Source organism: Manis pentadactyla, chromosome 10 (genome assembly GCF_030020395.1).
Source record: "Manis pentadactyla isolate mManPen7 chromosome 10, mManPen7.hap1, whole genome shotgun sequence".
Classification (NCBI taxonomy): domain Eukaryota; kingdom Metazoa; phylum Chordata; class Mammalia; order Pholidota; family Manidae; genus Manis; species Manis pentadactyla.
Genome location: NC_080028.1, coordinates 90542304 through 90569971, shown reverse-complemented (window position 1 = coordinate 90569971; position 27668 = coordinate 90542304). Strand labels below are relative to the sequence as shown.

The window sequence follows — 27668 nt, the reverse complement described above, 5'->3', positions numbered from 1 at the left end:
TTCATATTTATTTATTTATTTATTTATTATTATTTTTTTTGGTAGATAATTATTTTTTATTGAAGGGTAGTTGACACACAGTATTACATTACATTAGTTTCAGGTGTACAACATAGTGATTCAACATTTATATACATGACAATTCTAGGTACCAGCTATCACCATACCATGCTTTTACAATATCTTGACTATATTCATTACATCCTGGTTACTTATTATTTTACCATTGGAAGTGTGTACTTTTTCTTTGTGTGTGTGTGTGAGGTCATCTCTCATATTTATTGATCAAATGGTTGTTAACAACAATAAAATTCTGTATAGGGGAGTCAATGCTCAATGCACAATCATTAATCCACCCCAAGCCTAATTTTTGTCAGTCTCCAATCTTCTGAAGCATAACAAACAAGTTCTTACATGGAGAACAAATTCTTACATAGTGAATAAGTTCTTACATGGTCAGCAGTACAAGGGCAGCCATCACAGAAACCTTCGGTTTTGCTCATGCATTATGAATTATAAACAGTCAGTTCAAATATGAATACTCATTTGATTTTTATACTTGATTTATATGTGGATACCACATTTCTCTCTTTATTATTATTATTTTTAATAAAATGCTGAAGTGGTAGGTAGATACAAGATAAAGGTAGACAACATAGTTTAGTGTTGTAAGAGAGCAAATGTAGATGATCAGGTGTGTGCCTGTAGACTATGTGTTAATCCAAGCTAGACAAGGGCAATAAAACATCCATGTATGCAGAAGATTTCTCTCAGAACAGGGGGGGTGAGGTTCTAAGCCTCACCTCTGTTGATCCCCAATTTCTCACCTGATGAACCCCCTGCGACTGTGCCTGTCTTAGGTTGTTCCTCCCTTGAGGAATCTTACCCGTCTCTGGCTAACCAGTCATCTTCCAGGGCCATACAGGGAAATGTAAAGTTGGTAAGTGAGAGAGAAGCCTTATTGTTTGAAATGGTTAGCTTTTTATTTCTTTGCATATTTATGCCCTGTAGCTTCTATGCCCAGCATTTGTCTTGAGGTATCTTTACCACTTGGAAGAATTATGATACTCGGTAAATTTGATATGAGGCACGAATTCTATTTAAGGGTTGTAATTAGGAAGGAAGAAGAAAAGCTATAGAAGTAGCAGGCGGCAGAAAACATGGGAAGATTGATTATTTCTTTGACATATCTTCTTGTAGAGTAACTTCAGCATGTATAGGTTTTAAGCTACTAATTAAATTGCGCACACACATTAACATAATAGGAGTATAGTTACATAACCAAAGCATACCTGTAATTACCAGCCATCTCCAGTGAAACCAAGAAAACCAGTTAGGCACCTTAGGCATTTGTGAAAACTTATCTATGATATGGTGGATATTGTCCAACTGAACTTGAACAGTCTGAGAGAAATCAGACAAATTAAAACAACCCATTCCTGGGGAATGTTCACATCCCTTATGTTCTTTTAACAGTAAATAGTCTGTAGTTGTAAGATTTTGGAGCGCTACAATTTGCACTTCTCCTAATTCTTGATTGAGTTCCAACAGTACAGATACAGTCAAATTTGTTGTTTTACTGTATGCACAGGCCAGCTTAGATATCTCCTTTCTCATTCCCATGGCAAGTCCAGGAACTGGTGGGATGAGTGCATCTACAGCTGTAGCAGTGCGTGGATATTTGTTGGGGTTTTTTGATGATCATCTTCTGGCATGAGTCTTCCCGAGAGTGCTGATGTTGGAAGTTCTTTTTCATATCGTATCTTAGTTCATTTTCGGGAGAGCCCAATTAGGCTTTGATCCTCTGTATAAACAGAAACAGACCCTTTGCCTACACTTTTATATGCCCTTTATACTCTTTTGTAGAACTCATTGGAGGTTACCACACAGGAACTGCCCTATTTTTTTGTGTGTGTATCACTAATCTACACTTACATGATGAATATTATGTTTACTAGGCTTGCCCCTATACCAGGTCCCCCCTATAAACCCCTTTACAGTCACTGTCCATCAGCATAGCAAAATGTTGTAGAATCACTACTTGCCTTCTCTGTGTTGTACAGCCCTCCCTTTTCTCCTACCCCCCCATGCATGCTAATCTTAATACCCCCGTGCTTCTCCCCCCCCTTATCCCTCCCTACCCACCCATCCTCCCCAGTCCCTTTCCTTGTACCTGTTAGTCCATTCTTGAGTTCTGTGATTCTGCTGCTGTTTTGTTCCTTCAGTTTTTCCTTTGTTCTTATATTCCACAGATGAGTGAAATCATTTGGTATTTCTCTTTCTCCACTTGGCTTGTTTCACTGAGCATAATACCCTCCAGCTCCATCCATGTTGTTGTAAATGGTTGGATTTGCCCTTTTCTTATGGCTGAGTAGTATTCCATTGTGTATATGTACCACATCTTCTTTATCCATTCATCTATCGATGGACATTTAGGTTGCTTCCAATTCTTGGCTATTGTAAATAGTGCTGCGATAAACATAGGGGTGCACTGATCTTTCTCATACTTGATTGCTGCATTCTTAGGGTAAATTCCTAGGAGTGCAATTCCTGTGTGAAATGTAAGTCTGTTTTGAGCATTTTGATGTACCTCCATACTGCTTTCCACAATGGTTGAACTAACTTACATTCCCACCAGAAGTGTAGGAGGGTTCCCCTTTCTCCACAGCCTCGCCAACATTTGTTGTTTGTCTTTTGGATGGCAGCCATCCTTACTGGTGTGAGGTGATACCTCATTGTAGTTTTAATTTGCATTTCTCTGATAATTAGCGATGTGGAGCATCTTTTCATGTGTCTGTTGGCCATCTGTATTTCTTTTTTGGAGAACCGTCTGTTCAGTTCCTCTGCCCAGTTTTTAATTGGGTTATTTGTTTTTTGTTTGTTGAGGTGTGTGAGCTCTTTATATATTCTGGACGTCAAGCCTTTATCGGATGTGTCATTTTCAAATATATTCTCCCATACTGTACGGTTCCTTTTTGTTCTATTGATGGTGTCTTTTGCTGTGCAGAAGCTTTTCAGCTTAATATAGTCCCACTTATTCATTTTTGCTGTTGTTTTCCTTGCCCGGGGAGATATGTTCAAGAAGAGGTCACTCATGTTTATGTCTAAGAGGTTTTCGCCTATGTTTTCTTCCAGGAGTTTAATGGTTTCATGGCTTACATTCAGGTCTTTGATCCATTTTGAGTTTACTTTTGTATATGGGGTTAGACAATGGTCCAGTTTCATTCTCCAACATGTAGCTGTCCAGTTTTGCCAGCACCATCTGTTGAAGAGACTGTCATTTCGCCATTGTATGTCCATGGCTCCTTTATCAAATATTAATTGACCATATATGTCTGGGTTAATGTCTGGATTCTCTAATCTGTTACACTGGTCTGTGGCTCTGCTCTTGTGCCAGTACCAAATTGTCTTGATTACTATGGCTTTATAGTAGAGCTTGAAGTTGGGGAGTGAGATCCCCCCTACTTTATTCTTCTTTCTCAGGATTGCTTTGGCTATTCGGGGTCTTTGGTGTTTCCATATGAATTTTTGAATTATTTGTTCCAGTTCATTGAAGAATGTTGCTGGTAGTTTCATAGGGATTGCATCAAATCTGTATATTGCTTTGGGCAGGATGGACATTTTGACGATATTAATTCTTCCTAGCCACAAGCATGGGATGAGTTTCCATCTGTTAGTGTCCCCTTTAATTTCTCTTAAGAGTGACTTGTAGTTTTCAGAGTATAATCTTTCACTTCTTTGGTTAGGTTTGTTCCTAGGTATTTTATTTTTTTTGATGCAATTGTGAATGGAGTTGTTTTCCTGGTTTCTCTTTCTGTTGGTTCATTGTTAGTATATAGGAAAGCCAGAGATTTCTGTGTGTTGATTTTGTATCCTGCAACTTTGCTGTATTCCGATATCAGTTCTAGTAGTTTTGGGGTGGAGTGTTTAGGGTTTTTTATGTACAGTATCATGTCATCTGCAAATAGTGAGAGTTTAACTTCTTCTTTACCAATCTGGATTCCTTGTATTTCTTTGTTTTGTCTGATTGCCGTGGCTAGGACCTCCAGTACTATGTTGAATAACAGTGGAGAGAGTGGGCATCCCTGTCTAGTTCCCGATCTCAGAGGAAATGCTCTCAGCTTCTTGCTGTTCAATATAATGTTGGCTGTGGGTTTATCATAGATGGCCTTTATTATGTTGAGGTACTTGCCCTCTATTCCCATTTTGCTGAGAGTTTTTATCATGAATGTATGTTGAACTTTGTCAAATGCTTTTTCAGCATCTATGGAGATGATCATGTGGTTTTTGTCTTTCTTTCTGTTAATGTGGTGGATGATGTTGATGGACTTTCGAATGTTGTACCATCCTTGCATCCCTGGGATGAATCCCACTTGGTCATGGTGTATGATCCTTTTGATGTATTTTTGAATTCGTTTTGCTAATATTTTGTTGAGTATTTTTGCATCTACGTTCATCAGGGATATTGGTCTGTAGTTTTCTTTTTTGGTGGGGTCTTTGCCTGGTTTTGGTATTAGGGTGATGTTAGCTTCATAGAATGAGTTTGGGAGTATCCCCTCCTCCTCTATTTTTTGGAAAAATCTAAGGAGAATGGGTATTATGTCTTCCCTGTATGTCTGATAAAATTCCGAGGTAAATCCATCTGGCCCGGGGGTTTTGTTCTTTGGTAGTTTTTTGATTACCGCTTCAATTTCATTGCTGGTAATTGGTCTGTTTCGATTTTCTGTTTCTTTCTGGGTCAGTCGTGGAAGGTTGTATTTTTCTAGGAAGTTGTCCATTTCTCTTAGGTTTCCCAGCTTGTTAGCATATAGGTTTTCATAGTATTCTCTAATAATTCTTTGTATTTCTGTGGTGTCCGTCATGATTTTTCCTATCTCGTTTCTGATACTGTTGATTTGTGTTGACTCTCTTTTCTTCTCAATAAGTCTGGCTAGAGGCTTATCTATTTTGTTTATTTTCTCGAAGAACCAGCTCTTGGTTTCATTGATTTTTGCTATTGTTTTATCCTTCTCAATTTTATTAATTTCTTCTCTGATCTTTATTATGTCCCTCCTTCTGCTGACCTTAGGCCTCATCTGTTCTTCTTTTTCCAATTTCGATAATTGTGACTTTAGACCATTCATTTGGGATTGTTCTTCCTTTTTAAAATATGCTTGGATTGCTATATACTTTCCTCTTAAGACTGCTTTTGCTGCGTCCCACAGAAGTTGGGGCTTAGTGTTGTTGTTGTCATTTGTTTCCATATAGTGCTGGATCTCCATTTTGATTTGGTCATTGATCCATTGATTATTTAGGAGCATGTTGTTAAGCCTCCATGTGTTTGTGAGCCTCTTTGCTTTCTTTGTACAGTTTATTTCTAATTTTATGCCTTTGTGGTCTGAAAAGTTGGTTTGTAGGATTTCAATCTTTTGGAATTTTCTGAGGCTCTTTTTGTGGCCTAGTATGTGGTCTATTCTGGAGAATGTTCCATGTGCACTTGAGAAGAATGTATATCCTGTTGCTTTTAGATGTAGAGTTCTATAGATGTCTATTAGGTCCATCTGCTCTACTGTGTTGTTCAGTGCCTCCGTGTCCTTACTTATTTTCTGCCCAGTGGATCTATCCTTTGGGATGAGTGGTGTGTTGAAGTCTCCTCGAATGAATGCATTGCAGTCTATTTCCCCCTTTAGTTCTGTTAGTGTTTGTTTCACATATGCTGGTGCTCCTGTGTTGGGTGCATATATATTTAGAATGGTTATATCCTCTTGTTGGACTGAGCCCTTTATCATTATGTAGTGTCCTTCTTTATCTCTTGGTACTTTCTTTGTTTTGAAGTCTATTTTGTCTGATATTAGTACTGCAACCCCTGCTTTCTTCTCGCTGTTGTTTGCTTGCAATATGTTTTTCCATCCCTTGACTTTTAGTCTGTACATGTCTTTGGGTTTGAGGTGAGTTTCTTGTAAGCAGCATATAGATGGGTCTTGCTTTTTTATCCATTCTATTACTCTGTGTCTTTTGATTGGTGCATTCAGCCCATTAACATCTAGGGTGACTATTGAAAGATATGTACTTATTGCCATTGCAGGCTTTAAATTCGTGGTTACCAAAAGTTCAAGATTAGCCTCTTTAGTAACTCACTGCCTAACTTAGCTCGCTTATTGAGCTGTTATATACACTGTCTGGAGATTCTTTTCTTCTCTCCCTTCTTGTTCCTCCTCCTCCATTCTTCATATGTTGGGTGTTTTGTGCTGTGCTCTTTCTAGGAGTGCTCCCATCTAGAGCAGTCCCTGTAAGATGTTCTGTAGAGGTGGTTTGTGGGAAGCAAATTCCCTCAGCTTTTGTTTGTCTGGGAATTGTTTAATCCCACCGTCATATTTGAATGATAGTCGTGCTGGGTACAGTATCCTTGGTTCAAGGCCCTTCTGTTTCATTGTATTAAATATATCATGCCATTCTCTTCTGGCCTGTAGGGTTTCTGTTGAGAAGTCTGATGTTAGCCTGATGGGTTTTCCTTTATAGGTGACCTTTTTCTCTCTAGCTGCCTTTAAAACTCTTTCCTTGTCCTTGATCTTTGCCATTTCAATTATTATGTGTCTTGGTGTTGTCCTCCTTGGATCCTTTTTGTTGGGGGTTCTGTGTATTTCCGTGGTCTGTTCGATTATTTCCTCCCCCAGTTTGGGGAAGTTTTCATCAATTATTTCTTCTAAGATACTTTCCATCTCTTTTCCTCTCTCTTCTTCTTCTGGAACCCCTATAATGCGGATATTGTTCCTTTTGGATTGGTCACACAGTTCTCTTAATCTTGTTTCATTCCTGGAGATCCTTTTGTCTCTCTCTATGTCAGCTTCTATGCATTCCTGTTCTCTGGTTTCAATTCCATCAATGGCCTCTTGCATCCTATCCATTCTGCTTATAAACCCTTCCAGAGTTTGTTTCATTTCTGCAATCTCCTTTCTGGCATCTGTGATCTCTCTCCGGACTTCATCCCATTTCTCTTGCGTATTTCTCTGCATCTCTGTCAGCATGTTTATGATTCTTATTTTGAATTTTTTTTCAGGAGGACTGGTTAGGTCTGTCTCCTTCTCTGGTGTTGTCTCTGTGATCTTTGTCTGCCTGTAGCTTTGCCTTTTCATGGTGATAGGAATAGTTTGCACAGCTGGGACGAGTGACGGCTGGAAGGACTTCCCTTCTTGTTGGTTTGTGGCCCTCCTCTCCTGGGAGAACAGTGACCTCTAGTGCCTTGTGCTGGGCAGCTGCATGCAGACAGGGTTTCTGCTTCCTGCCAGGCTGCTATGGAGTTTATCTCCGCTGTTGCTGTGGGCGTGGCCTGGTTCGGGCCTCTCCTCCAAAGTGTTTGAGTCGCGTTGGAGGGGGAGCGGCCTGGAGGCTATTTATCTCCTCACGGGGCCTCCCTGCTCCCTGCAGCCCAGTGGTTAGGGTGCCTAGAGATCCCCGGATTCCCTACCTCTGGATTAAGTGTCCTGCCCTGCCCCTTTAAGACTTCCAAAAAGCATCCACCAGAACAAAACAAGGACCACAAAAAAAAAAAAAAAATTTCAATTAAAAAAAAAAAATGGTCACCGCTCGTTTTTCTTTATTCTCCGGCGCCAGCCTCAGGCATCTGCTCACCGGTGTTGCTGTCCTTTTTCCCTAGTATTGGGGGCCCTATCCCTTTAAGACTTCCAAAAAGCGCTTGCCAAAACAAAAACAGCAAAAAAAGAAAATTGGTCGGTAGCTTTTCTTATGTCCTCCAGCGCCCGGCCTCCGGTGCCTGCTCACTGTTCTTGCTGCCCTGTTTTCCTAGTATCCAGGGCCCTGCACTCTGTCCCGGATAGCTGGGGCTGGGTGTTCGGCAGCCCTGGGCTCCGTCTCCCTCCTGCTCTGCCTATTCTTCTCCCGTCGGGAGTTGGGTGAATGGGCGCTCGGCTCCCGCCGGGCCGGGGCTTCTATCTTACCCCCTTCATGAGGCGCTGGGTTCTCTCAGGTGCGGATGTGGTCTGGATGTTGTCCTGTATCCTCTGGTCTTTATTCTAGGAAGGGTTGTCTTTTTTCTATTTTCATAGATATATGTGGTTTTGGGAGGAGATTTCCGCTGCTCTACTCACGCCGCCATCTTCCGCCCATCCCCCATATTTAAATTATAATCATGCTGGATACAGTATTCTTGGTTCAAGGCCTTTCTGTTTCATTGCGTTGAATATATCATGCCATTCTCTTCTGGCCTGTAAGGTTTCTGTTGAGAAGTCTAATGATAGCCTGATGGGATTTCTTTTGTAGGTAATCTTTAATACTCTGTCCTTGTCTTTGATCTTTTCCAGTGTAATATAATATGTCTTGGCGTTGTCCTCCTTGGGTCCCTTGTATTGAGAGATCTGTGGGCTTCCATGGTCTGAGAGACTATTTCCTCCCTCAGTTTGGGGAAGTTTTCAGCAATTATTTCTTCAAAGACACTTTCTTTCCCTTTTTCTCTCTCTTCTTCTTCTGGTACCCCTGTATTGCAAATATTGTTCCATTTGGATCTGTCACATAGTTCTCTTAATATTCTTTCATTCCTGGAGATCCTTTTATCTCTCTCTGCTTCAGCTTCTCTGTGTTCTTGTTCTCTGATTTCTATTCCATTAACAGTCTCTTGAACATCATCCAGTCTGCTCTTAAATCCTTCTAGAGTTTCTTTCATTTCTGTAATATCCCTCCTGACTTCATCCCTTAGCTCTTACATATTTCTCTGCATGTCCATCAGCATGGTTATGACCTTTATTTTGAATTATTTTTCTGGAAGATTGCTTATATCTATCTCCCCAAGCCCTCTCTTGGGTGTTGTCTGGGTGTTTCTTGACTGGTCCAGATTCTTCTGCCTTTTCAGGGCAATAAAGGTAGTCTTAGGCAGGTGGCACATGTGTCAGCTGGGAGAACACAATCCGTTTTGTTTGCTAGTTGCTTTGCTATTCTCCCCTGCCTGTGTGTGTTAGCTGCACACCAGGAGCAGCCTCTGGGTTAATTAAGCGTCTGAACTGCCACTGGCGTTGCAGCCCTTGAGGTAGCCCATAGCCCTGCAGGGAGTGACAGGTGCACCGGGTGTGTTCTCCTGCGAGAATGGTGCCCCCTCGTGCCCTTCCTGCCTTGCCCTGGCTTCCTCTGTCTTTGTCAGGCAGCTGCATGCTGGCGGCAGCCTCTGGGTCTGTCCCAGTTTAGTTGTGTGCTAGGAGGACACTCTGCATGGTTGGTGTGGGCGGAGCTGCTGTCTGTTTGCTTGTTTGCTTGGCCAGTGTGGCAGGGCAGCATCTGCTGGGGAGAACGAACTACAGGCTGTTTATCGCTGTGAGGGGCTCCAGAGCTGCATTGCCACCTTGGGGGTTAGGGCGCCTGAAGTTCCTCAGGATTCCCAGCCTGCTGGCTGAGTGTGCCAGGATGATTCCATCCAGCTGTGAAACTCCTGTCCCTTTAAGACTTTCAAAAAGCACTCGCTTTTCTTTTGTCCCAGGGGAGCCGGCTGTGGGGATCTTCTTGCAGTCTCTTTCTCTGACCCTTCCCTTCTGTTTCCCTAATATCCAGCACACCACGCAATGTGTGTCTGCTTCCAGTGCAGATTACTAGGGCTGGTTATTTAGCAGCCCTATGCTTCCACTCCCTCCTCAGTGTGACTCCTTTCTTCCCGCTGGTGAGCTGGGGTGTGGGGAGTGTTCGGGTCCCGCCGGGTCACGGCTTTGTATCTTACCCTTTTCGTGAAATGCTGAGTTCTTGCAGATGTAGATGTAGCCTGGCTGTTTTACTGTATCTTATTTTCTCTCTTTTAGGCATAGGTGTATTTGTTGTATTTTCAAAGCTATATATGGTTTTGGGAGGAGATTTCCACCATCTTACTCACGCCACCATCTTGGCTCCTCTCCTCTTGAGCTATATTTTATAATATACATAATTTGCACACTTTCAGGAGAATATGCTCATTTTTTTATATTGATAAGTGTTTATTGCCAAATTATGTGGTGATTGTTCCTGGTCTGGAGAACAACTAGTAGAAGTGTCCAGTAGTTGTTCATGGGCATCTCAGCGTCTAGCTGAAGACAAGAGTGAAAGCATGGGTAGGCCACAGAGGATGTTTGTGTATAATAAATTAGCTAACCACCCTCTCTGTGTGGATTCAGCTCCAAGGGCACATAGTTAGGTGAGAAGCCTGTGTCTTTATGCACATCACAGAAATTTTCCCTTTCTCCTGGAAAGGAGCCCTGTGTTTGGCACATGGCTTGGCAAGTGGAAAAGGGCTATGTTTTAGCCCCAGCTCCGTTCTTTATTCTTCTGCAGGCACAGCCTATACAAATAGGTGCAGGTAACAGTCCTGATGATGATGAGGTACTAAAAAAGAAAGATGATGATTGACAGGAGACAGTGAAATGTAGTACACTGTGGCAACTAGCCCTCTCCCCTCTTTTATGTATGTATTCATTCAACTAGGTATTTATAAAATACCTGTTCTATGCCAGCCATCTTCTACAATAGGAACTGACAAACTACAGCCTGCTGGCCAAATCTGACCTGATGCCTGTTTTTGTAAATTAATCTTCATTTGGAACATAGCTACTCTCCTTTGTTTTTGTGTTTTTGGTTGCGGCTCCTAAGCTATAATGGCAGAGTTGAGTAATTGCAACAGAGATAGTATGGCCTGCAAAGCCTGAAGTTGTTTACTTGTCTGGCTCTTCACTGAAAATGGTTGAGGACTTGTGTTCTAGAAGATGAATCAGTGCTTGCTTCTGGTGCCACTACACAGTAACTGAGCTGTAGGAGGTTTGGCCTCTTTCATGTGCCCTGATTACCAGCAACCACCTCCAGCAGAGCTACATTGGGTTAGAGGGACAGAGATGAAAGCATGCATCCAGGGCATGCCCATTGCTTACTTGTCTACACAGGCCAGGCAGTGTGGAGAAGAGGCCTAGTGGGAGGCCAGTGACTCTTGGCTCTGAAATCAGGTCACCTTGTGGCCTTCCTTCTGGGCCTCAGTTTCCTTCACTCTGTAACTGAGAGGTCACACTAGATCCATAATTCTCAGACTTCAACCTGCAGTAGAATCACCTAGAAGGCTCACTGAAAGGATTTCTGGGCCTCCCACCTCCCACCATGGTTTCTGATTCAGTAGGTTTGGAGAGTGCCTGAGAATTTACATTTAACAAATTCTCAGATGCTGCTGCTGATCTGGTGGCCCCACAAAGAACCACTGCATAGGATCTTCTGTAAGGAGTTTCTGGAAGAGGAATTGGTTCTCTGTAGATAGGCAGTGTAACTGGATTGCTTTTTGGTAGCCTTCCTCTCTTTGGCTTTGGGAAGGAGAAGGCTGGGATATCTACCATGGGAAATGATGTTTGTAGAGGCCACATCCTAGATTCCTCTCTGAGATGTAAACCGGAGCTATCCTGGACAGAATTGTAAACCTTCACATTCCACTTATGTAAAGGGAACTGCAGGCCACTTCTTAATAATCACTCATCCTAGATTTCTCACATTCCCAGGTCTTTGACCTCCTCAGCCCTGCCTCTCACCTCCACTTCCTCCTAACTTTGCATTCTCCTGTTTACATCTTGGGCCTTGTCACCTGGGATTACTCTTCCTTGGAAATCATGAACTTGTGTCATTCCATCAGTGCACCTCAGCAGTTTGTGCTTTGGTAAAGCTTTTACCTCCTTTCTCTCCCAAATAAATAATTCTCTGAACTATTTCTGTATCTTCAAAATCTTTTTTAAATCTCTACACTTTGTTACAAAATTGTATTGATCTATGTTTCTACTTCCCTTACTACAAGGTAACCTTCCTGAGAAAGAGTATTTCATATTGTTTATTTAGGTTTCTACAGAACAAAGTACTATGTCTGGTACATTGTAGGTACTCAATAAATAACTGTTTAACTGAGTTAGAGTAAGACAGGATTTGAATCACAGCTTCTGTCTTGCGTCTTGAATCTGTCTTGCTTCACAGCATTGTAGTTAGCCCTCCCACCACCCCATGGCTTATACATTTTAGTCTGTTGTAAGGAGAGAATTGTTTAATAGGTGATGTCATTTGTGATATGCATTGTCTGTTGTAAGGAGATAATTGTTTAATAGGTGATGTCATTTGTGATATGCATTGTCTTTTTTCCTTAGTTAAGTATGCTATTAGTGATGATTTTTCATTTTGTCAAAATGCATTTTCTCTTTTATCAGATACAGTTCAAACAAAATACTTTTAGACAACATCCTAAGAATATTTGGAAATAATGACATTTCAGATCTATTTTCTCCCTTTGCTTTAAAAAAGTATATATAGCTATAATTACTAATTGATGCATTCTAAATAGAAACAGATGATACATATGTTTGTGACAATTTTCCAGAGGAATAGCTAGGTAACCAGGCTCATTTTTCCATAATGTGAATGTCATTCACAAACTATTACCATAATTGATGCACCAAGCTGCTATAGGGTAAATAAGGTGTGTGAGAAGCAAGTTAGTAGTCAATGAATATTAAAGAACAAAACCTCATTTTAAAAAAGAAGCTGTAATTATAACCAATTTGAATTTGTATTGCAAAACTAGTTAAAATAAATTGACTGCCATTTATCTATGTAATTCCTTGTGCAGAAGAAGTAGGTATATGAGTAGAGTTATATAGAAATATGTAATGCACATGTTTTTATAAATGCCAAACTTAAAAATTGGTCACTTTTCAAAGACATTTGATACAGAGGTGAGGTGAACATGAGCAAAGTTAATCCATGAAATTTACATTGATGGAAAAGAGCACAACTGCAGTTTTCTTATCTTTTGCCTGTGTGTTTTCCGTCTACCTGGAATGTCTTATTACTTTCCCTGACCAAATCAGCTTTTGTGTTTTCTTCAAAGTTCCTTTTTCACAGCAAGTCTTGTTCATCCACCTCTAATCCCTCTGTTATTACCTTCTAGATACTCATCAATTTCTGTGTGTGGTGTATTGATTTGCACTTTTGGGATTTGTTGTTTTGTAATAGGAGGTCAAAAGTCATTTCTTACATGTATCATTAGTCTCCTCAATCAGAGTGCCTCGTCATTTCAGGAAGAGATTGTTTTGTGTGCGTGTAGTTCTTTCTGCATTCATCAAGGAACATGGTTAGGGCTCTCTGTGCATGTGCTGAGTCCTCAGTAAGTACTATTAGTATCTCTTTTCGTATGTCAGATGCTGCATTGTTTTTGTAGAATCTTTTAAATTTTGTGCTTGCTTCCCAGTGTTTCTAAAAAGTGTTCTAATATAACTGGAAAGAATTTGATCCTGTTGGTGTGATTTGCTGAAACTTGTAATCAGAAATATGGAATATGGCTTATGTGAAATATGTACCCTCCCATCAAGTTATGAAATCAAAAGAAAACATGCCGCCTTCGTCTCTTGGTGTTGAATGTTTTTTAAACAAACATTTTAGATATAAACAAAAGGTAAGATTGGGTCATAGCTTAGAAATTTTGTATTTCAAAATAAATCTTAGTGTATCTAAGGAATCTTTTAGAAAAATCTCTTCCACACTGATCCTGTTCTTAGTTGTAATCTCAGTATATTCTGATGATTTTCTTTGAATATATACCTGTTCCTTCTGTATGGGCATCTGTCATTTTTTCTTTTATAGCAATGAAAATATAGACAGCTTCTGATATGTTTCTGTGGCCCTTAATGTCAGACAGAGTCAATTTATTTGGCTAGCTTATTCCAATTGGATATGTTTCTATAGTAGAAAAATGAATAAATAGAATGTTCCTTAATTTATTGTGGGTATAGACAGAGCCCATGTTGTAAATATGTGCAGCTCTTCTTTTCAAAAAAGGAGTTTTATTTTTTCCCTTTAACCCAGTCTTAAATAGTTTGACCTTTCTGAGAGCTTTTTGGAAAGTTCCAAGGAAAAATAAACTCATACAACCTCAAGGAATTGTAAGTATAAAAAATCACTTCTATGAAGGTATAATTGGTTCAAAAATTGAGCATTGTGTTTCATACTTCAGTGCATAGTAGGCCATTGTTCATGTGTCTGTTTCTAGGATAGCTTGATCATGACAAGGGGGGACATTATCCAGGAGGGGACACTTTAGAGGGGCAAGGAGCCCTGAAGCCAACACTTGTGGAGACTGTTCTCATCCTTCAATCTTTCTACAGGACAGCTTGGCATCCCTTGAGACCTTTCTCCTACCTTGAGAATTCTAGGTGGGACTTTGGCCTGCTTCCCTCACAGACTGTGGACACAGCATAGCTTGGAGTGGTGCTATTTGAATCTGTTCTTGGCAGTGGTCCTTGGCTTTTTCCCTGCTAGGCCCTGTGTCTCTCAGGAGCAGAGAAGAGGTCAGATGCAGACAACAGGCATGATTTCTGCCTCCTGAAATGCTCAGCTGATGTGCACTTCTCCCTCCCCCTAGGGTTTAAGGAAGAACACATTTATCATGGAATGTAATGAGTAGGAAAGAATATGTGGCTTTCTTTTCTGCTGAATAGCATAGTGTAGGATAAAAATCTTTCTGTTTACAGTTCAGCTCTATCTCTTTGTAGCTTGCATCAAGCTATTTTAAGCTTTACAGTTAAGATGAACTTTTGAACAGTTTCATTTGCAAAGTCTTCCTTGGAGGGTCAAGGGAAGCTTTTGTGAAGAGTTGAGGTCTGAGATGAGAACTCTGAGTTAAACAGAGGTAGAAGTAGGTGTGTGTGTGTGTGTGTGTGTGTGTGTGTGTGTACGTGTATGTGAGATGCACGTACATTGGCATGCAAAGCATATGCATGAATGCATGTGCTTAGTTGGGCAAGGACTAGAAGGGTTGAAGGCGATAAAAAGCCATTCCCAGCAGAGGAAGCACCACCACGTATGGAGGTTGGAAGACCCCTGTGGTTTTTGACAGATGAATGAATCTGGAAGGTTTATAAGAGCTGTGACCAGCCATGTTTGCTGAGAACAGGCACAGTGCTTGAGAGCCCATCATACCTCTTCAGTCTCTCTTAACAAGCATTCAGATGCTCTGCCAGAGGAAATGGTGTGTTCCAAGTGCAGCTGCAATGGAAATAGAATTCTTTTAGTGCCGCTGAAGCAACTCCTCCACATAGATCATCCCATTTTAACAATAAACTGTCTGTTTAAAACAAAGCAAAAAAGGCGGGTGGGAGTTGGAAGGAGAAGGGGCTTATGCCAGGAAATGAAAATAAGTTGCTGCAGAAGTCTGTCTGGGTTGTGGTTAGAATTATTAAAAGGGCTCAATTACCAGTTTGTTATTTCTCAGTGTATGTTTTTGTGAACTTTTAATTCTCCAGAAAACATTAAGGGCAGTCATATTCTTATTAGAGAATGCATCCCTATTATCAGAAATAACTTACTTGAAGCTCAAAAATCTTGGCATCTTTCACCACCTAAGTTTACCAGGGAGCTTAGGCAGACTTAATGGAGTCTTCTCTGGTCTTTGTTTTCCCTTCCTTATGGCAGGTCAGCCTTTGAACATAATCAGGGCATGATTAAGGCTTTGTCGTAGCAGGCGGAGTTTCTGACTTGAAGTCTAAGAAGTGGTGTTTTGGTTGTGTTTCCAACTAACTGCAGCTCTTAAGCAAAGGTTAAGAGGTAATAGAATTGAAGGTGATACTCCCTTTACCTTTCATCAAGCTTGATTGGGAGCCTGGACTCTGCCAACTGCTTTAAAACTATGTTCTCATTTAATTCTTACAAGAACCCCCATTTTAGGTTTAAGTTTTGACTGGAGCTGAGATCCTCAGTCTCCAGAGCTCTGCGTGTGATCAGTTACACACTTTTCAGGAAAGTAGCCTTCCCCCCTGCCTGTCCCAATTCTTGTTCTAACCATCTTTTAAGGTACTTGAAATAAAACACAATCAAAATCTCTCTTGAATTGAACTTAATTTTCCTCTTAGCCTTCTATTCAGCAAAGCTCTATATTCATGCAAATATTAGATATTTAAGGGGGACAAAATAGAAATTTTATTTTATCTTCTTTTGGCTCCAAGAGAATTTGTATTCTGCTATTATTCTAACTGTTCCACATCATATTACCTTACATGAAGTGTATACTGCAATCACAGTGTTTCTAGGATTCTCAGGGGTACTCTTATATGCAGTAGCATGATGCTAAAGAGCCAGAAAGTCTCATAGACCCAACTCAGCCACAGACCAACTGTGGGACGTTGATGCAGTCACCTCACCTCTCTCGGCTTCACTTCTTTCATCGCTGTGGCATTTGATCCAGATCAATTCACAGCCTTTATCAGAACAATGAATAGGTCACATGTGCTATGCTGTTGTGGGCCCAGTTTTCTAGGTGTTTCTAGTAGGGTTAGTTAATAAAATAGAAATTTACTAAAACATTAAATTCTTATTTTTGTGTTTCTTCAATCAGTGAGTGCCTGCTAAAATCCAACTGATGTTATCATTTGAGTTCTTTTTTTGCTTAAAAAGGGCTTCATGCTAAAAGTCAGACACTATTGGTTTTCACGAGCTTTTCAAGTCCTCCACAATTAGAAGATTAACTGAGCCTGTTAATGAGTCTACTTGATTACCCAAATTTTAGCTTTGGGAATCTCTCATTATCTTACTTCCCCCACTTCTCCATGAATATTTGGATTTATGAGAAAGGGGGAAAATCACAAGGAAATGAACTGACCTTCCAAAAAAACCCAATCTTGTATAATCTGTCCCAAAGACAGAATGTGTTACTGTCATTTCTGGAAGTATAGTTGGTCATTGGTCACCCTCCCCACTCCTTCTGTCCTGTGAAACCCTGTACACCCCACTATTCCCTCAGATTACAAGTCCCGCAGCCTCCCTCTTTCCTCAGCCAGCCTGCATTACATGGAAAGCTTTCACACCCCTTGGGTCCTGGACATTCTTAACCTGCCTGTTTCCTCTAGCAGCACATTAGCTGTCTGCCCTCTTTTGAGCTTCTGTGTTCAACTTGAAATACTTAAAACTCTGTCTGGAATATTGTTATAGATCCATGGGCCTCAACATCTGATGGGTTTTTCAGTGTTGCCCATCAATGCATTTTACCCTGTTGCGTTCTATGTCCCCTTGATAGCAATTTCAAACTCTGCCCACTCAGGCTACAATGATAGAGAACATTTATCAAGAACTTACTGTGGCAGAGGGAATGTTCCAAGGACTTTACATTCATTGTCTTATCACCATTCTTGCTATATGACCTAAACTTTCCTCCCTCCATCCCTTCCAACAAATACTAACTGAGCATCAGCTACATCCAGGCACTGTGCCAAGCTCACAAGTCTATGAGGCAACCTGGCGACTTGCTCTCAAGAAGCCTCCAGATCAGAGGGAGTTGCAGAGAAGGAAAAGAACATTGTATAATAGGTGCTAAGAAGGGGCAAATTTCAGTATCCTAGAGATGTGCCAACCCTGGCTTGGTGATGCAGATAAAGAAAACTTCTTGCAGGAAGTGACAGCTAAGTGTCAGTCTAAAGGATGAAAGAATATGAGTTAGCATGATAGGGGAATGTAAGAGTGTTCTAGAAAGAAGAGCATCTGGATGCTGAAAGATTAGGGAATTGAGAGGGGCCTATAAGAATAGGGCATCCTTCTAAGAGAAATTAGAGGCCTTTGGGTACAAACTCCATTCACTCTCTTTCCCACATCTTAAGTGATTTTTATCTTCACTTAGTAACTCAAATAGAATCTGCTGAGATCGTTTATTGTACATGGGATTTAGGGGATGAGTTTTGACACATTTCCTGTCAATCTCAACATGAAGTTTTACTATGCACTTGTGTAGCTGCTCTGTTGAATTAGAATGTTTGGGTGGGTGGGTGTAGAGGAAAATGCTTCCTCAATAATTTTATGAGAAAGTTAGTAATTATTATGATGTAGGGGTAGAGTTTTTTAGGAGGGCTTTTCAGTGTTAATCACTCCTAAAATTTTGAATGCTAAAATGAAGCTACTGCTAAGCCTGATGGTATGTAATAGCAGCTTCAGAAATGGGAGCATATTCTTTTTCCATGAGGACATTTAGCAAATGACATTTAGGTCTCAGCAAACGTTATGCCCTCAAACACCATGACTGAGGAAAACATGATGTGCCTCAGATGAAGCGTCTGTGGGGACGAAAGGTTGGTGCTTCTCTGACAAAAAAGTAGGGAAATGAAATAATGCCCACACATGTTCCTGGTCATTTGCAAATGTGAAAGGGAGAGGATCCCCCATGTAGACCTTGACTTTTCTGATGGGCAGAGGAGGTTGCTCATGAGAACAGTATGTGGGCTTCATTGGGCCATTCAGTCTTAGGAATGAGTGGGCACAAAGCAATTGAGTGGTAAAATATTTCAAACTCTTTTTTTTCAAACCAGTTTGAAATAGAGACTGGTAATACCCAACATTCAAACTCACCTGTTTCTCTTTCTCTTTGCATTTGGGGGTACTTCATAACATCCCATAGAATTTATTTTTAAATCCCATGAATTGTAACTATTTTGTACTTAAAAGATATTTATTACTTTGGGGTAGGAATGTGGGAATTAGGGACAAGAGCCGTGCCATTTTATTATTAAATATTTTGAGGATCATGGTTTTCCACATGCCTGAATGTGTCTACCATATCATCTTTAGTGCAGGAATGCATAGATGTCACATTCACATATGCTAAAGCCATGCAACAGATTTCTTCTCTCTTTTCTATTTCTTCCATTTCTTGAGTCTTGTAAAGTGGGTGCCATGATTCTTTTCTATGATTTCTTGAGAAGTTTAATGAGTCAATAGTAATAAAACAGAAACACTGTCTTTACATTTCTGGAAAAAAAAAGTATGTGTAAAATAGCAGTCATTTTTCTAAGCTGTTAGTTGTTGAGGTTGAATACCAGGAGCTGTTTCGGCAGCTAGTAGAAGTAAAAAGGAATAGCAAGAGAAAGGTGGCCCAGTTCCTCTTTCTCTGGCTACAAGAGATTGAAACATGTTATTTGAGCTGAAGAATTTAAAATGGGATTCTTACTCACTTTTTACTAAACAGGCTGGACTGTTTTTAGTGTTGTAATCTTCTGTAGGCAAGGGAGAAAGGTCACCTCCTGATCTTGTTTTGGGGATCATGGTGTTAAAGCTGTGGCAGAATCCTTTTTCTAGACACAGGCTCCTGTCAGAATAATGTCTGGCCAGGTGTTAATCTGTCCTGAGGGGGAGCGCTGGAATTTATTATTCCTCCCACTGGGGTAGGGTTTCGGTGGAGGAGGTTGTCCTTCAGGGCGTGTCCAAGAGCTAGGGCCTGCCTCCTCCCTTTACATCACATATGCCCTTTGTGATGAAGGCAGCTGAAGTCCCTTTGAGGAATTCTCTTGTCGGCCAGCCAGGAGAGCAACACAGAGGAAGCTAGAGGGAGGGAGAAGCAAGCAGCTCAGCCAGGCAGTCCTAGAGTGCGGTTTTTGGAGCAAGATCACATGCAGTGTTTTAAGCACCAAGAGAAGGTGTTGGAGGAACATAAAGGGGAAGGAGGCTAGGTTTGAAATACTGCACTTCCCTATTTCTTTCCTCTTTGCCCCTCTTGTCTTAGAATACATGTCATCTTTTGGGAAATTCAGCATCTGAAAGAAGACTGCAGAAACACAGCTTTTTCTTCAGCATTATACTGTTTGAGGTTGTTTTTTTTCCTCTTTTTATTTATTTTTTCCATCTTCTTTTCCTCTGAGGGCAGGAGGTGAGACAATGATCAAGTCAAGCTGGTTCTATGTTAAGTTCAAGTATGCAGAGAAGGTAAGTCAATAATGTTTTATTTTCCCAAGGGGAACTTGCCACATCCCTCCAGTCTTATGTTGACAGGCTCCCCCAGCCACTTGGGGAAGTAAATAAGTCTAAGTTTTATTTGTGAACGTGTTTCCTCTGACTTAATGATTCTTGGATTAAACTCAGACTGTGCTAATCTGCATTGCCACTAACCAGGAGGAAAGAATCTTCAAGCGGTGTTCCAAGGCATTACTTAGAGTTTAAATAAAAAAGCCATGCAACTGCAGTAACAGGAAAGACAGGCTTTAGACTGGACAGAGAATTTTTAAGAGGAATATTTATTGTGCAACTTGGTATACTTGTGGTTCTGAAACAAATTGACAATCACTTCGCTTACTGAGGGTTTTTATTTTTTTCTTTAGTTAACTGATTCACATTCATACATAAGGAGAGCTTTGCAATGTTATTTGGGTATAGAAGGAATCCCCACCATTCTGGCTGGCTGTATATGAGACTGTCTCTTTATTGTCTGTTGGGGGTAAGCAATTGGTTGCATCTGAGATTTTGATGTTACAGTTCTATGTTTTTATATGCCACTACTAGATTACTAGATTTTGGGGAAAGAACTGTGTACTTTTTTTTTTTTGAACTGTGTACTTCTTGACACACTTTCACCTACCTGGTGCGGTTGGCCATCTTTTTGGTTGTGGATCCGTATGTGTCACTTACTCTGTTGGGAAATTATTGGTATCCAGGAGCACCCTAAAATGTCCCCCTTTTGAAATTGTTCCTTACTTTAGTTGCTCATGGAAACCATAGCCATAGTGACTGAAGAGTCAAGCTGAATCCCTAGAGAATGAAATTGTGATGTGACAAGATGGAAAATTGTGAAGACTGTCTTCATGCTTTTTAAGGTTATACACATGAGCACATTAAAAAAATTCCCTCCTCCCTTCCTCTAGTTTAAAAAATAAATCAGTACACTTTGGGCTCATTTTTCCTACCCTGTTTTCTTTCTATATGCATTTATTTCATTGTGTAAGTTTTTTTTTTGTATCATTAATCTATACTACATGAGGAACATTATGTTTACTCAACTCCCTCCATCATCAAGTCCCCCCGACATACCCCATTACAGTCACTGTCCATCAGCTTAGGAAGATGCTATAGAATCACTACTTCTCAGTGTTGTACAGCCCTCTCTGTGCCCTCCCCCAACACATTGTGTCTGCTAATAGTAATGCCCCTTATTCTCCTTCTCCCTCCCTTCCTACCATCCTCCCCAGTCCCATTCTCTTGGGTTCTGTGAGTCTGCTGCTGTTTTGCTCCTTCAGTTTCTTCCTTTGTTCTTATACTCCACAGATGAGTGAAATCATTTGATACTTGTCTTTCCCCGCCTGGCTTATGTCACTGTGAGCATAATACCCTCTAGCTCCATCCATGTTGTTGCAAATAGTAGGATTCGTTTTCTTCTTATGGCTGAATAATATTCCATTGTGTGTATATACCACATCTTCTTTATCCATTCATCTACTAATGTACACTTAGGTTACTTCCATTTTTTGGCTATTGTAAATAGTGCTGCGGTAAACATAGGGGTGCATATGTCTTTTTCAAACTGGGCTGCTGCATTCTTAGGTAAATTCCTAGGAGTGGAATTTCTGGGTCAAATGGTATTTCCAGTTTTAGTTTTTTGAGGAACCTCCATATTACTTTCCACAATGGTTGAACTAATTTACATTCCCACCAGCAGTGTAGGAGGTTTCCCCTTTCTCCACAACCTTGCCAACATTTGTTGTTTCTCTTTTGGATGGTGGTGATCCTTACTGGTGTGAGGTGATATCTCATTGTGGTTTTAATTTGCATTTCTCTGAGGATTAGTGATGTGGAGCATCTTTTCATGTGTCTGTTGGCCATCTGAATTTCTTCTTTGGCGAAGTGTCTATTCAGATCCTCTGCCCATTTTTCATTTGGATTATTTGCTTTTTGTTTGTTGAGGTGCATGAGCTCTTTATATATTTTGGATGTCAACCCCTTATCAGATATGTCATTTATGAATATATTCTCCCATAGTGTAGGATGCCTTTTTGTTCTATTAATGATATCCTTTGCTGTACAGAAGCTTTTCAGCTTGGTACAGTCCCACTTGTTCATCTTTGCTTTTGTTTCCCTTGCCCGGGGAGATGTGTTCATGAAGAAGTCACCTATGTTTATGTCCCAAGAGATTTTTGCCCGTGTTTTTTCCTAAGAGTTTTATAGTTTCATGACTTACATTCAGGTCTTTGATCCATTTCTAATTTACTTTTGTGTATGGGGTTAGACAGTGATCCAGTTTCATTCTCTTACATGTAACTGTCCAGTTTTGCTAACACCAGCTGTTGAAGAGGCTGTCATTTCCCCAGTGTATGTCCATGGCTCCTTTACCATATATTAATTGACCATGTATGTTTGAGTTAATATCTGGACTCTCTGTTCTGTTCCACTGGTCTGTGGGTCTGTTCTTGTGGCAGTACCAAATTGTCTTGATTACTGTGGCTTTTTAGTAGAGCTTGAAGTTGGGAAGCGGGATTCCCCCTGCTTTGTTCTTCCTTGTCAGGATTGCTTTGGCTATTCAGGGTCTTTTGTGGTTCCATATGAATTTTAGAACTATTTGTTCCAGTTTGTTGAAGAATGCGGTTGGTATTTTGATAGGGATTGCATTGAATGTGTAGATTGCTATGGGCAGGATGGCCATTTTGACAATATTAATTCTTCCTAGCCAAGAGCATGGGATGAATTTCCATTTGTTAGTGTCCTCTTTAATTTTTCTTAAGAGTGTGTTGTAGTTTTCAGGGTGTAGGTCTTTCACTTCCTTGGTTAGGTTTATTCCTAGGTTGTTTTTTTTTTTTTGATGCAATTGTGAATGGAATTGATTTCCTGATTTTTCTTTAAGCTAGTTCATCACGAGTGCATAGGAAAGCAACAGATTTCTGTGTTGAATTTTGTATCCTGTAACTTTGCTGAATTCTGATACTAGTTCTCATAGTTTTGGAGTGGAGTCTTTAGAGGTTTTTATGTACAATATCATGTCATCTGCAAACAGTGACAGTTTGACTTCTTTACCAATCTGGATTCCTTGTATTTCTTTGTGTTGTCTGATTGCCATGGCTAGGACCACCAATAGTATGTTGAATAACAGTGGGGAGAATGTGCATCCCTGTTTTATTCCCGACTTTAGGTGAAAAGCTTTCAGCTTCTCTCTCTTAAGTATGATGTTGACTGTAAGTTTGTCATATGTTGCCTTTATTATGTTGAGGCACTTGCCCTCTATACCCATTTTGTTGAGAGTTATCATGAATGGATGTTGAATTTTGTCGAATGCTTTTTCAGCATCTGTGGCGATGATCATGTGGTTTTTGTCCTTCTTTTTGTTAATGTGGTAGATAATGTTGATGGATTTTTGAATGTTGTACCATCCTTGCATCCCTGAGATGGATCCCACTTGGTCATGGTGTATGATACTCTTGATGTATTTTTTAATTCGGTTTGCTAATATTTTGTTGAGTATTTTTGCATCTGTGTTCATCAAGGATATTGGTCTGCAGTTTTCTTTTTTGGTGGGGTCTTTGCCTGGTTTTGGTATTAGAGTGATGCTGACTTTATAGAATAAGTCTGGAAGTCTTTCCTCCTCTTCTATTTTTTGGAAAACTTTTAGGAGAATGGGTATCATGTCTTCTCTATATGTCTGATAAAATTCCAAGGTAAATCTATCTGGCCTGGGGTTTTGTTCTTGGGTAATTTTTTGATTAATGCTTCAATTTCTTTGTTGGTGATTGGTCTGTTTAAATTTTCTGTTTCTTCCTTGGTCAATCTTGGAAGGTTGTATTTTTCCAGGAAGTTGTGCATTTCTTCTAGGTTTTCCAGCCTCTTAGCATATAGGTTTTCATAGTATTCTCTGATAATTCTTTGTATTTCTGAGGGGTCTGTTGTAATTTTCCTTTCTTATTTCTGATTCTGTTTATGTGTGTAGGTTCTCTTTTTCTCTTAATAAGTCTGGCTAGTAGTTTATCTATTTTGTTTATTTTCTCAAAAGAACCAGCTCTTGGTTTCATTGATATTTTTTCTATTATTTATTTATTTATTTATTTTTTTATTGAAGGGTAGTTGACACACAGTATTACATTACATTAGTTTCAGGTGTACAACACAGTGATTCAACATTTATATACATGATAATTCTAGGTACCAGCTATCACCATACCAAGTTGTTACAATATTTTGACTATATTCCTTATGCTATACATTACATCCCGGTTACTTATTTATTTTACAATTGGAAGTGTGTTTATATATATATATATTTTTTGTGAGGGCATCTCTCATATTTATTGATCAAATAGTTGTTAACAACAATAAAATTCTGTATAGGTGGGTCAATACTCAATGCACAATCATTAATCCACCCCAAGCCTAATTTTCGTCAGTCTCCAATCTTCTGATGCATAATGAACAAGTTCTTGCATGGAGTACAAATTCTTACATAGTGAATAAGTTACATAGTGAACAGTACAAGGGCAGTCATCACAGAAGCTTTCGGTTTTGTTCATGCATTATGAACTATAAACAGTCAGTTCAAATATGAATATTCATTTGATTTTTAAACTTGATTTATATGTGGATACCACATTTCTCTGTTTATTATTATTATTTTTAATAAAATGTTGAAGTGGTAGGTAGATACGAGATAAAGGTAGAAAACAGAGTTTAGTGTTGTAAGAGAGCAAATGTAGATGATCAGGTGTGTGCCTGTAGACTATGTGTTAATCCGAGCTAGACAAGGGCAACAAACGTCTATGTATGCAGAAGATTTCTCTCAGAACATGAGGGGGGAGGTTCTAAGCCTCACCTCTGCTGCTCCCCATTTTCTCACCAGATGGCCCCCTGCGACTGTGCCTGTCTTAGGTTGTTCCTCCCTTGAGGAATCTTACCCGTCTCTGGCTAACCAGTCATCTTCCGGGGCCATACAGGGAAATGTTAAGTTGGTAAGTGAGAGAGAAGCCTTATTGTTTGAAAAGGTTAGCTTTTTACTTCTTTGCATATTTATGCCCTGTGGCTTCTATGCCCAGCATTTGTCTTGAGGTGTCTTTACCTCTTGGAAGAATTATGATACTCGGTAAATTCGATATGAGGCATGGATTCTATTTAAGGGTTGTAGTTAGGAAGGAAGAAGAAAAGCTATAGAAGTAGCAGGCAGAAGAAAACATGGGAAGATTGATTATTTCTTTGACATATCTTCTTGTAGAGTAACTTCAGCATGTGTAGGTTTTAAACTACTAATTAAATTGCACACACACGTTAACATAATAGGAGTACAGTTATGTAACCAAAGCATACCTGTAATTACCATCCATCTCCAGTGAAACCAAGAAAACCAGTTAGGCACCTTAGGCATTTGTGAAAACTTATCTATGATATGGTGGATATTGTCCAACTGAACTTGAACAGTCTGAGAGAAATCAGACAAATTAAAACAGTCCATTCCTGGGGACTGTTCACATCCCATATGTTCTTTTAACAGTAAATAGTCTGTAGTTGTAAGATTTTGGAGCGCTACAATTTGCAGTTCTCCTAATTCTTGGTTGAGTTCCAACAGTATAGATCCAGTCAAATTTGTTGTTTTACTGTATGCACAGGCCAGCTTAGATATCTCCTTCCTCATTCCCATGGCAAGTCCAGGAACTGGTGGGATGAGTGCATCTACAGCTGTAGCAGTGCGTGGATATTTGTTGGCGTTTTTTTGATGATCATCTTCTGGCATGAGTCTTCCCGAGAGTGCTGATGTTGGAAGTTCTTTTTCATATCGTATCTTAGTTCATTTTCGGGGTAGCCAAATTAGGATTTGATCCTCTGTATAAACATAAACAGACCCTTTGCCTACACTTTTATATGCCCTTTATAACATTGTGTAGAATTCATTGGAGGTCACCACACAGGAACTGCTTTTTTTTTTTTTTATCATTAATCTACACTTACGTGATGAATACTTTGTTTACTAGGCTCTCCCCTATACCAGGTCCCCCCTATATATTCCTTTACAGTCACTGTCCATCAGCGTAGCAAAATGTTGTAGAATCACTACTTGCCTTCTCTGTGTTGTACACCCCTCCCCTTTCTCCCACCCCGCTATGGATACTAATCTTAATACCCCTCTTTTCTCCACCCCCTTATCCCTCCCTACCCACCCATCCTCCCCAGTCCCTTTCCCTTTGGTACCTGTTAGTCCATTCTTGAGTTCTGTGATTCTGCTGCTGTTTTGTTCCTTCAGTTTTTCCTTTGTTCTTATATTCCACAGATGAGTGACATCATTTGGTATTTCTCTTTCTCTTCTTGGCTTGTTTCACTGAACATAATACCCTCCAGCTCCATCCATGTTGCTGCAAATGGTAGGATTTGCCCTTTTCTTATGGCTGAGTAGTATTCCATTGTGTATATGTACCACATCTTCTTTATCCATTCATCTATCGATGGACATTTAGGTTGCTTCCAATTCTTGGCTATTGTAAATAGTGCTGCGATAAACATAGGGGTGCACTGATCTTTCTCATACTTGATTGCTGCATTCTTAGGGTAAATTCCTAGGAGTGCAATTCCTGCGTGAAATGGTAAGTCTGTTTTGAGCATTTTGATGTACCTCCATACTGCTTTCCACAATGGTTGAACTAACTTACATTCCCACCAGAAGTGTAGGAGGGTTCCCCTTTCTCCACAGCCTCGCCAACATTTGTTGTTGTTTGTCTTTTGAATGGCAGCCATCCTTACTGGTGTGAGGTGATACCTCATTGTAGTTTTAATTTGCATTTCTCTGATAATTAGCGATGTGGAGCATCTTTTCATGTGTCTGTTGGCCATCTGTATTTCTTTTTTGGAGAACTGTCCAGGTCCTCTGCCCATTTTTTAATTGGGTTAGTTGTTTTTTGTTTGTTGAGGCGTGTGAGCTCTTTATATGTTCTGGACGTCAAGCCTTTATCGGATGTGTCATTTTCAAATATATTCTCCCATACTGTAGGGATCCTTTTTGTTCTATTGATGGTGTCTTTTGCTGTACAGAAGCTTTTCAGCTTAATATAGTCCCACTTACACATTTTTGCTGTTGTTTTCCTTGCCCGGGGAGATATGTTCAAGAAGAGGTCACTCATGTTTATGTCTAAGAGGTTTGTGCCTATGTTTTCTTCCAAGAGTTTAATGGTTTCATGACTTACATTCAGGTCTTTGATCCATTTGGAGTTTACTTTTGAATATGGGGTTAGACAATGGTCCAGTTTCATTCTCCTACATGTAGCTGTCCAGTTTTGCCAGCACCACCTGTTGAAGAGACTGTCATTTCGCCATTGTATGTCCATGGCTCCTTTATCAAATATTAATTGACCATATATGTCTGGGTTAATGTCTGGATTCTCTCTTCTGTTCCATTGGTCTGTGGCTCTGCTCTTGTGCCAGTACCAAATTGTCTTGATTACTATGGCTTTATAGTAGAGCTTGAAGTTGGGGAGTGAGATCCCCCCTACTTTATTCTTCTTTCTCAGGATTGCTTTGGCTATTCGGGGTCTTTGGTGTTTCCATATGAATTTTTGAATTATTTGTTCCAGTTCATTGAAGAATGTTGCTGGTAGTTTCATAGGGATTGCATCAAATCTGTATATTGCTTTGGGCAGGATGGCCATTTTGATTACATTAATTCTTCCTAGCCACAAGCATGGGATGAGTTTCCATCTGTTAGTGTCCCCTTTAATTTCTCTTAAGAGTGACTTGTAGTTTTCAGAGTATAAGTCTTTCACTTCTTTGGTTAGGTTTATTCCTAGGTATTTTATTTTTTTTGATGCAATAGTGAATGGAGTTGTTTTCCTGATTTCTCTTTCTGTTGGTTCATTGTTAGTATATAGGAAAGCCAGAGATTTCTGTGTGTTGATTTTGTATCCTGCAACTTTGCTGTATTCCGATATCAGTTCTAGTAGTTTTGGGGTGGAGTG

At 40.0% G+C, this 27668-nt stretch overlaps 1 protein-coding gene and 1 long non-coding RNA gene across 5 annotated transcripts in view; one reads left to right on the top strand and one right to left on the bottom strand.

Annotated features, from left to right (window-relative positions):
- Nucleotides 1–27668, top strand: part of AUTS2 (activator of transcription and developmental regulator AUTS2) — a 1225237-nt gene that overhangs the window by 365958 nt on the left and 831611 nt on the right. Inside the window, exons 1-2 of one of the 4 annotated variants that reach the window (XM_057487217.1) lie at nt 19366–19439; nt 19634–19692. The exons of the other annotated variants lie outside the window; for them this stretch is intronic. Coding sequence (XP_057343200.1) covers nt 19645–19692 — 48 coding nt within the window. The 5' untranslated portion in view covers nt 19366–19439; nt 19634–19644. Of the gene's footprint in view, nt 1–19365; nt 19440–19633; nt 19693–27668 lie in introns of those variants that run through there. 4 annotated transcript variants of the gene reach the window in all.
- Nucleotides 14181–19301, bottom strand: LOC118923718 (uncharacterized). Its single transcript, XR_005029301.2, has 3 exons — nt 18945–19301; nt 14935–15000; nt 14181–14373 (listed from the first exon to the last, which is right to left on the bottom strand). It is a non-coding gene; the product is annotated as an uncharacterized LOC118923718 (long non-coding RNA).